The 12,213-nt window shown below is 40.9% G+C and overlaps 1 protein-coding gene across 1 annotated transcript in view; it reads right to left on the reverse strand.

The window, feature by feature from the left end:
- Positions 1-12,213, reverse strand: part of LOC128703340 (uncharacterized) — a 352,588-nt gene that overhangs the window by 53,200 nt on the left and 287,175 nt on the right. Inside the window, exons 19-21 of the mRNA XM_070085304.1 lie at positions 9,383-9,631; positions 3,551-3,664; positions 102-245 (exon numbers count right to left, since the gene is read on the reverse strand). Coding sequence (XP_069941405.1) covers positions 102-245; positions 3,551-3,664; positions 9,383-9,631 — 507 coding nt within the window. The remainder of the gene's footprint in view (positions 1-101; positions 246-3,550; positions 3,665-9,382; positions 9,632-12,213) is intronic.

Consider the following 12,213-nt stretch of genomic DNA (forward strand, 5'->3'; position numbering starts at 1 on the left):
ATATTCGTCTGTACTGGAGAAAAGAGATGATTGGAAAAGACTCAACTATGAAATGCATTTCAGTGTATATTGCAAGCGGAATGGGCGTGGGTAAGACTCACCGTGGGTGGGTGTGGTCCGGGACACGCCCACGCAGGCGGCCTCATCCTCAGCGTGGGTACAGTGGGCGATGCCATCACATAGATGGTTGCGAGGTAGGCATGGGCTGGGGGTGGTCTTACATCCCTCGCCCTCACACGCCCGTCCTGTGGGCGTCAGCGAGTCACTCATTCTCACTCATACATTCATCAGTAAATCCAGTCATGTATTCATCAACTCAGTCATATGATAATTTATGTTTTCACGAGATTGTTGACACATATCTTCAAAATACACTTCACTCCAAACCTTGTACCATACAATACCATGATACCATACAATACCATGATACCATACAATACCATGATACCATACAATACCATGATACCATACAATACCATGATACCATACAATACCATGATACCATACAATACCATGATACCATACAATACCATGATACCATACAATACCATGATACCATACAATACCATGATACCATACAATACCATGATACCATACAATACCATGATACCATACAATACCATGATACCATACAATACCATGATACCATACAATACCATGATACCATACAATACCATGATACCATACAATACCATGATACCATACAATACCATGATACCATACAATACCATGATACCATACAATACCATGATACCATACAATACCATGATACCATACAATACCATGATACAATACAATACCATGATACCATACAATACCATGATACCATACAATACCACGATACCATACAATACCATGATACCATACAATACCATGATACCATACAATACCATGATACCATACAATACCATGATACCATACAATACCATGATACTATACAATACCTTGATACCATACAATACCTTGATACCATACAATACCATGATACCATACAATACCATGATACCATACAATACCATGATACCATACAACACCATGATACCATACAATACCTTGATACGATACAATACCATGATACCATACAACACCATGATACCATACAATACCATGATACCATGCAACACCATGATACCATACAATACCATGATACCATGCAACACCATGATACCATACAACACCATGATACCATACAACACCATGATACCATACAACACCATGATACCATACAACACCATGATACCATACAATACCATGATACCATACAACACCATGATACCATACAACACCATGATACCATACAATACCATGATACCATACAACACCATGATACCATACAACACCATGATACCATACAATACCATGATACCATACAACACCATGATACCATACAATACCATGATACCATGCAACACCATGATACCATACAATACCATGATACCATGCAACACCATGATACCATACACCACCATGATACCATACAACACCATGATACCATACAACACCATGATGCCATACAACACCATGATACCATACAATACCATGATACCATACAACACCATGATACCATACGACACCATGATACCTTACAACACCATGATACCATACAACACCATGATACTTCACCAATACCATGATACCTTACAACACCATGATAATTCAACACCATGATACCTTACAACACCATGATACATCATTAACACCATGATACCTCACAACACCATGATACCTCACAACACCATGATACCTTACAAAACCATGATGCCTTACAACACCATGATACCTCAGAATACTATGATACCATACAACACCATGATACCATACAACACCATGATACCATACAACACCATGATACCATACAACACCATGATACCATACAACACCCTGAGACCATACAACACCATGATACATCAGTAACACCATGATAACATACAATACCATGACACCATACAACACCATGATACATCAGTAACACCATGATACCATACAATACCATGACACCATACAACACCATGATACCTCACCAACACCATGATACCATACAACACCACGATACCATACAACACCATGATACTATACAATACCATGATGCCATACAACACCATGAGACCATACAACACCATGATACCATACAACACCATGATACCATACAACACCATGATACCTCACCAACACCATGATACATCAGTAACACCATGATACCTCACCAACACCATGATACCATACAACACCACGATACCATACAACACTATGATACTATACAACACCATGATACCTCACCAACACCATGATACATCAGTAACACCATGATACCTCACCAACACCATGATACCATACAACACCACGATACCATACAACACCATGATACTATACAATACCATGATGCCATACAACACCATGAGACCATACAACACCATGAGACCATACAACACCATGATACCTCACCAACACCATGATACCTGACAACACCATGATACCTCACCAACACCATGATACCTGACAACACCATGATACATAACAACACCATGATACCATACAACACCATGATACCTCACAACACCATGATACCTCACAACACCATGATACCTCACCAACACCATGATACCTGACAACACCATGATACATGACAACACCATGATACCATACAACACCATGATACCTCACAACACCATGATACCTCACAACACCAGGATACCTCACAACACCATGATACCTCACAACACCATGATACCTCACAACACCATGATACCTCACAACACCAGGATACCTTACAACACCATGATACCATGCAACACCATGATACCTCACAACACCATGATATCTCACAACACCATGATACCTCACAACACCAGGATACCATACAACACCACCTCACAACACCATGATACCTCACAACACCATGATACCTCACAACACCATGATACCTCACAACACCATGATACCTCACAACACCATGATACCTCACAACACCATGATATCTTACAACACCATGATATCATACAACACCATGATACCTCACAACACCATGATACCTCACAACGCCATGATACCTCACAGCACCATGATACCATACAACACCATGATACCTCACAACACCATGATACCTCACAACACAATGATACCTCACAACACCATGATACCATATAGCGCCATGATAACTCACCAACACCATGATACACCACTCCATCAACAAGCTACCCCTAATTCATCACCAACATACCCCACTCCACCAACAAGATTCCCATCTCCACTAACAATATACCCCACTCAGTCAACAAGACATCCCACTCCGTCAATAAGACATCCCACTCCGTCAACAAGACATCCCACTCCGTCAACAAGACATCCCACTCCGTCAACAAGACATCCCACTCCGTCAACAAGACATCCCACTCCGTCAACAAGACATCCCACTCCGTCAACAAGACATCCCACTCCGTCAACAAGACATCCCACTCCGTCAACAAGACATCCCACTCCGTCAACAAGACATCCCACTCCGTCAACAAGACATCCCACTCTACCAAGAAGATACCCCACTCCACTAACTTACCTGATGGGCAGCGGAAAGCTCCGTCGGCACACACAGCCGAGCCCAGCTGCAGGTCGTAGGTCAGTGACCTGCCGCCTGACCTGCACTCCAGGTAGCCTGCACCTCTCTCACATTCTGTGGAAGGCAGCAGTGTGCAGGTTAAGGCTGAAACTTGAAGGTTGAAACATGAAGGTTGAAACTTGAAGGTTGAAACTTGAAGGTTGAAACATGAAGGTTGAAACTTGAGGGTTGAAACTTGAAGGTTGAAACATGAAGGTTGAAACTTGAAGGTTGAAACATGAAGGTTGAAACATGAAGGCTGAAACATGAAGGTTGAAACATGAAGGTTGAAACTTGAAGGTTGAAACATGAAGGCTGAAACATGAAGGCTGAAACATGAAGGTTGAAACATGAAGGTTGAAACATGAAGGTTGAAACATGAAGGTTGAAACTTGAAGGTTGAAACTTGAAGGTTGAAACATGAAGGTTGAAACTTGAAGGTTGAAACATGAAGGTTGAAACATGAAGGTTGAAACATGAAGGATGAAACATGAAGGTTGAAACATGAAGGTTGAAACATGAAGGTTGAAACATGAAGGTTGAAACATGAAGGTTGAAAAATAAAGGTTGAAACATGAAGGTTGAAACATGAAGGTTGAAACTTGAAGGTTGAAACTTGAAGGTTGAAACATGAAGGTTGAAACTTGAAGGTTAAAACATGAAGGTTGAAACATGAAGGTTGAAACATGAAGGTTGAAACATGAAGGTTGAAACATGAAGGTTGAAACATGAAGGCTGAAACATGAAGGTTGAAACATGAAGGCTGAAACATGAAGGTTGAAACATGAAGGCTGAAACATGAAGGTTGAAACATGAAGGTTGAAACATGAAGGTTGAAACATGAAGGTTGAAACATGAAGGTTGAAACATGAAGGTTGAAACATGAATGAAGGCTGAAACATGAAGGTTGAAACATGAAGGCTGAAACATGAAGGTTGAAACATGAAGGTTGAAACATGAAGGTTGAAACATGAAGGTTGAAACATGAAGGTTGAAACATGAAGGTTGAAACATGAAGGTTGAAACATGAAGGTTGAAACATGAAGGTTGAAACATGAAGGTTGAAACATGAAGGTTGAAACATGAAGGTTGAAACATGAAGGTTGAAACATGAAGGTTGAAACATGAAGGAAACATTGAAACATGAAGGTTGAAACATGAAGGTTGAAACATGAAGGTTGAAACATGAAGGTTGAAACATGAAGGTTGAAACATGAAGGTTGAAACATGAAGGTTGAAACATGAAGGTTGAAACATGAAGGTTGAAACATGAAGGTTGAAACATGAAGGTTGAAACATGAAGGTTGAAACATGAAGGTTGAAACATGAAGGTTGAAACATGAAGGTTGAAACATGAAGGTTGAAACATGAAGGTTGAAACATGAAGGTTGAAACATGAAGGTTGAAACATGAAGGTTGAAACATGAAGGAAACTGAAACATGAAGGAAACATGAAGGTTGAAACATGAAGGTTGAAACATGAAGGTTGAAACATGAAGGTTGAAACATGAAGGTTGAAACATGAAGGTTGAAACATGAAGGTTGAAACATGAAGGTTGAAACATGAAGGTTGAAACATGAAGGTTGAAACATGAAGGTTGAAACATGAAACATGAAGGTTGAAGGTTGAAACATGAAGGTTGAAACATGAAGGTTGAAACATGAAGGTTGAAACATGAAGGTTGAAACATGAAGGTTGAAACATGAAGGTTGAAACATGAAGGTTGAAACATGAAGGTTGAAACATGAAGGTTGAAACATGAAGGTTGAAACATGAAGGTTGAAACATGAAGGTTGAAACATGAAGGTTGAAACATGAAGAAACATGAAGGTTGAAACATGAAGGTTGAAACATGAAGGTTGAAACATGAAGGTTGAAACATGAAGGATGAAACATGAAGGTTGAAACATGAAGGTTGAAACATGAAGGGAAACATGAAACATGAAGGTTGAAACATGAAGGTTGAAACATGAAGGTTGAAACATGAATGAATGAAGGTTGAAACATGAAGGTTGAAACATGAAGGCTGAAACATGAAGGTTGAAACATGAAGGTTGAAACATGAAGGTTGAAACATGAAGGTTGAAACATGAAGGTTGAAACTTGAAGGTTGAAACATGAAGGCTGAAACATGAAGGTTGAAACATGAAGGTTGAAACATGAAGGTTGAAACATGAAGGTTGAAACATGAAGGATGAAACATGAAGGTTGAAACATGAAGGTTGAAACATGAAGGCTGAAACATGAAGGTTGAAACATGAAGGTTGAAACATGAAGGGTGAAACATGAAGGATGAAACATGAAGGATGAAACATGAAGGTTGAAACATGAAGGTTGAAACATGAAGGTTGAAACATGAAGGTTGAAACATGAAGGTTGAAACATGAAGGTTGAAACATGAAGGTTGAAACATGAAGGTTGAAACATGAAGGATGAAACATGAAGGTTGAAACATGAAGGTTGAAACATGAAGGTTGAAACATGAAGGTTGAAACATGAAGGTTGAAACATGAAGGATGAAACATGAAGGAAGGCTGAAACATGAAGGTTGAAACATGAAGGATGAAACATGAAGGTTGAAACATGAAGGTTGAAACATGAAGGTTGAAACATGAAGGTTGAAACATGAAGGTTGAAACATGAAGGTTGAAACATGAAGGTTGAAACATGAAGGTTGAAACATGAAGGTTGAAACTTGAAGGTTGAAACATGAAGGTTGAAACATGAGGGATGAAACATGAAGGTTGAAACATGAAGGTTGAAACATGAAGGTTGAAACATGAAGGTTGAAACATGAAGGTTGAAACATGAAGGTTGAAACATGAAGGTTGAAAAATGAAGGTTTAAACATGAAGGTTGAAACATGAAGGTTGAAACTTGAAGGTTGAAACATGAAGGTTGAAACATGAAGGTTGAAACATGAAGGTTGAAACATGAAGGTTGAAACATGAAGGTTGAAACATGAAGGTTGAAACATGAAGGTTGAAACATGAAGGTTGAAATATGAAGGTTGAGACATGAAGGTTGAAACATGAAGGTTGAAACATGAAGGCTGAAACATGAAGGTTGAAACATGAAGGATGAAACATGAAGGTTGAAACATGAAGGTTGAAACATGAAGGTTGAAACATGAAGGCTGAAACATGAAGGATGAAACATGAAGGATGAAGCATGAAGGTTGAAACATGAAGGTTGAAACATGAAGGTTGAAACATGAAGGTTGAAACATGAAGGTTGAAACATGAAGGTTGAAACATGAAGGTTGAAACATGAAGGCTGAAACATGAAGGATGAAACATGAAGGTTGAAACATGAAGGCTGAAACATGAAGGTTGAAACATGAAGGTTGAAACATGAAGGTTGAAACATGAAGGTTGAAACATGAAGGTTGAAACATGAAGGCTGAAACATGAAGGTTGAAACATGAAGGTTGAAACATGAAGGTTGAAACATGAAGGTTGAAACATGAAGGCTGAAACATGAAGGTTGAAACATGAAGGTTGAAACATGAAGGTTGAAACATGAAGGTTGAAAGGGAAGGGTTGGTGAGGGGAATGAAACTGAGACGGAAGGATGAGAATGGGTGAGAGGGAAAGAAAGTCTTAAGGGGAATAGTGAGAGGGGCATGGCGAGAGAGGGGAAGAGTAAGAGGGGAAGGATGGGAGGGGAAGGATGGGAGGGGACGGGTGAGAGGGGAAAGGTGAGAGGGGAACGGTGAGAGGGGAAGAGTAAGAGGGGAAGGGTGAGAGGGGAAGGGTGAGAGGGGAAGGGTGAGAGGGGAAGAGTAAGAGGGGAAGGGTGAGAGGGAAAGGGTGAGAAGGGAAGGATTGGAGGGGAAGGGTGACCTCTCCCCCACCCCCTCCCGTCCCCTCCCACCCCTCTCCCAGTGTTTGTAAACAGTGGTCAGGTAATTCTTCTCATTTTTCTTGGCACAGAAAAACAAGACATATGATCACTTATTAGAGCGAGTCCGTCTTGAGAGAGAGAGAGAGAGAGAGAGAGAGAGAGAGGGTGGCCTTACTGTTATGTACAAGGCCAATATTGTCAAAATACCACACTTGGATCCACTTCGAGGACAGCATGAAACAAGCTTTTATGCCACAAGACGGGCAGAAAGCAGCAACTTCACTCTGGCTGTACCCTTCTCCAGAACATCACTCCATCTGAGATCATACATACCCAGGATGACTCGAGTATGGAACACATTCGTACAGCATAATGATGTCAACGAGATAACGTCAGTTGATCAAATGAAAATGCTGGCCCACAGATGGCTCCAACTTCATCCTGTTCCCTACTTGTATGTCTCATAACAAAAATGCTTTCAAATGAGCTGATGTAGGTAACAGCTCTTAGCTTGCCAATAAAGTTAGGAATCCTTAACCTGTAAATAGCTGTCAATAAAGCTAGGGATCCTTAACCTTGTCAAACCCTGTGTAAAAAAAAAAAAAAAAAAAAAAAAAAAAAAAAGAGAAAGAGAGAGAGAGAGAGAGAGAGAGAGAGAGAGAGAGAGAGAGAGAGAGAGAGAGAGAGAGAGAGAGAGAGAGAGAGTGAGAGTGAGAGTGAGAGAGAGAGAGAGAGAACAAATTAAGATGATTCATTGCTGCTACTTGCTAGCCACGTCTTACTTAATTTATGCTGAAATTCGTTTGACTTACCTGTACCATGTAGGAGGAGGGAGGGGGTAAGGAAGGAGGGAGGGGGTAAGGAAGGAGGGAGGGGGTAAGGAAGGAGGGAGGGGGTAAGGAAGGAGGGAGGAGGTAAGGAAGGAGGGAGGGGGTAAGGAAGGAGGGAGGGGGTAAGGAAGGAGGGAGGAGGTAAGGAAGGAGGGAGGGGGGTAAGGAAGGAGGGAGGAGGTAAGGAAGGAGGGCGGGGGTAAGGAAGGAGGGAGGGGGTAAGGAAGGAGGGAGGGGGTAAGGAAGGAGGGAGGGGGTAAGGAAGGAGGGGCGGGGTAAGGAAGGAGGGAGGGAGTAAGGAAGGAGGGAGGAGGTAAGGAAGGAGGGAGGGGGTAAGAAAGGTAGGAAACAAGGAGGAGAAAGTCGAGGAAGGAGAGAGGGAAGCAATAAACGAAGAACTAGACAAGAAAGATGGAAGGAAATTGTAGTAGCATAAAACCAATATCTAACTTGAAGGAACAGAGAGGACAAAGGGAAGGAGAGAAGTGGAACAGTGGAAGAGAGACAGGGGAAAAACAATGGAGGGAAAAAGCCAGAAAAGATAAATAAAGGAAAAAAAAATAATGTGGAAAATAGAGGTAAGTTGAGTGAGGTATTTCGTCTGGACGCGTGAGAGTCGTCAGGACAGGTTGAAGACAGAGATAAGTGCACTTCTCTGGCCTTTTCTTCCAATATTTAACGTAAATTTTCATGATTTTGAGGCCTTTTAATGTAACTGTGATTTTAAAAAGTCCTGCAGCAATATATCTTTGTTTATTAAGAACCCTCCATGTGTGTCTCTGCTAGCTAGAATGATCCGTTGTGTGTGTGTGTGTGTGTGTGTGTGTGTGTGTGTGTGTGTGTGTGTTGATGTTTGCCACTTGTGTGTGAATGATGTCTACCAATTGCATGTGTGTGTGTATATATAGTGTCTACCTGTCTACCAGTCGTGTGTGTGTGTGTGTGAAAGAGAGAGAGAGAGAGAGAGAGAGAGAGAGAGAGAGAGAGAGAGAGAGAGAGAGAGAGAGAGAGAGAGAGAGAGAGAGAGAACAAAGTAATCACTGGAGGATGTACCCACCAGACAGTCTGACACTGCAGAGTCAGGAACAAGGTTCAGTGTACAGTGAAGCTACTCACCACAGTCGTCCTCGTCACTGTGGTCTGGACAGTCAGGGATGCCATCACACACCCACGACTGCTGCAGGGGAGAACCGTCCTTACAGGAACCCACAGCCACTGCTGCTGACCCACTCTTCTCAGCCTCGACCTCCTTCATTCTGCTGGTGTTACTGCTGATGTTGCTGCTGGTGTTGCTGCTGATGTTGCTGCTGGTGTTGCTGCTGGTGTTGCTGCTGGTGTCACTGCTGGTGCTGCTCGTTTCGTTCTCTGCAAGTGATATCTGTTTCACTGTTCGCTCCTTGTTACTGAAGGGGTCCGCTTCATAAACATGACTGTGCCAGATGTATATTCGGTGACCACAACTGGTTGTGTGTTAGCATACTGGTATTTGAAGGTCAATAACTGAGAATTGTTAAACACTAATTAATACCCACTTGGGTATCTTTAACGAGGAAACGTTTCGCCACACAGTGACTTCATCAGTCCAGACAAAGTACAATCGTGAAGAACAGTAGTTTGAGGTAATCAGTCCCTCAGCCTTGAGTCGATGTAATCAGTCTATCAATCTTCAAAAGACTGATGGACTAATTACATCGACTCAATTCTAAGGGACTGATTACCTCAAACTCCCCCTGTTCTTCACGATTCTCTTCCGTATGGACTGATGAAGCCACTCTATCCCGAAAGTGCTGCACATGTGTCTAATTTATCAACTTACACCACTACCACAATTTTTCAGCAAAAAACACAGCCATTCCATCATGAGTTTTCTCTTTCTCACAGCAACTTGATCACCGAATTCACTATCAACAAATTCTTGTGTAACTGTTGTACTCAGAGATAAAACATCCACAGATTTCCATTCATAGTTATTCCCTAATATTCACTCTGTTTTTCCCTTACATTAAAATTATTAATGTGGTTTTTTTTACACTAAATGGAGACACGAAAGGAGACAACCAATTCATATCCAGCCATTTTTTACTGTCTATTATGATACGACTATAGGTAAAAATTCCTGGTTAAGATTCTTGGAAACTGAGAAGACGTCACTAGATTTAACAATAATAAATATAAGAAAATAAATTTAAAGGAGCATATGTCGTGCAGAATAGGTAAAACTTGTTGTTTTGGCTTGAATAGTAACGCTCTTCTTGCCGAATAAGGCAAGCGAAAATTTGTGTATGCAGTAATTTCGCAAAAAATCATTCTGAATCTAATGAAAAAATATATTCAATTGTGTTTGTTTATTATTAAATTATTGTAAACTTATCTAAAATATATTTAGTAGGATTAGGCTAAATTAAATAGCGCTTGTTATAATAAGGTTAGGTAAGTTTTCTAATGTTCTTTTGGTACAAAATTGTTAATTAATATATCTTTAAACGTATAAGAGAAACTTTTAGAAAGGACTTAATTTTAAATGAGTTTTTGCTAAGTGACCAATTTTACCTATTCGGTACGACATATATATATATATATATATATATATATATATACGTCTAACAATTTTTAATCTGTCAGTCATAACAGCAGTATACAGCTGAATGGCTGCACTGTTACATTATGAGTAATGCTGTTGGTATAATAGTCACCGATAAGCGATAAAATTTACGATATCTTACAGTGCCTCGAGAGGAGCTTGTTGTATGAGCAGATTAAAAGTGATTCACTCCTCGTAGTTGCTATCCCGGAGCAACGAACCGGAAGCCACAACACTGTAGCTGCCTCAGCTTACAACTGGCCCACTGAATTCATTTTTTGTTATCTCCAGGACAACGTCTGATGATATATAAGATGTGGTGCTACTAGGACTACCTGGTGAAGCCAGGTACAGGTCAGGTCATCAATATACTAGGCAGTTCCTTCTTAAACCCAAACCCACTAACAAAAATATTCACCCAACCCAGCTTAATGCTACCCAAAAAATAAGCTTTTGATAATCCTATTAACACACGTGCAACTCCCACTCAAATCCAACCCATCTCACTAATGAACATCAAAATGGTATACAATACCGACAGGTTGTTAGGTAAGACACATATGCAACAGTTAGACAACTTTATTCCGAAACGTTTCGCCTACACAGTAGGCTTCTTCAGTCGAATACAGAAAGTAGGCAGGAACAGTAGAGATGTGAAGACGATGTAATCAGTCCATCACCCTTAAAGTCGTAGAATTTGAGGTTGTCAGTCCCTCGGCCTGGAGAAGTTCAGTTCCATAGTCAGGAACTATCTGAAGATCAAGCGACAGTGCGGAGACTTAAATACTGTCGGAAGGAGAGGTGCAGGGTAGTAGTAGTAGTAGTAGTGAGAGGTAACTGAGAGGTCATGTCCCTCTCAGATCCAACCCTTCTCACTTGAAAAGCTTGTCCAAGGTGTTTTCTGTACCAAGATGCTACGTGTTGCAGTGTCTGACAAGATGAACATCAAAATGGTATACAATACCGACAGGTTGTTAGGTAAGACACATATGCAACAGTTAGACAACTTTATTCCGAAACGTTTCGCCTACACAGTAGGCTTCTTCAGTCGAATACAGAAAGTAGGCAGGAACAGTAGAGATGTGAAGACGATGTAATCAGTCCATCACCCTTAAAGTCGTAGAATTTGAGGTTGTCAGTCCCTCGGCCTGGAGAAGTTCAGTTCCATAGTCAGGAACTATCTGAAGATCAAGCGACAGTGCGGAGACTTAAATACTGTCGGTATTGTATACCATTTTGATGTTCATCTTGTCAGACACTGCAACACGTAGCATCTTGGTACAGAAAACACCTTGGACAAGCTTTTCAAGTGAGAAGGGTTGGATCTGAGAGGGACATGACCTCTCAGTTACCTCTCACTACTACT

This window comes from Cherax quadricarinatus, chromosome 15 (genome assembly GCF_038502225.1).
Source record: "Cherax quadricarinatus isolate ZL_2023a chromosome 15, ASM3850222v1, whole genome shotgun sequence".
Lineage (NCBI taxonomy): Eukaryota > Metazoa > Arthropoda > Malacostraca > Decapoda > Parastacidae > Cherax > Cherax quadricarinatus.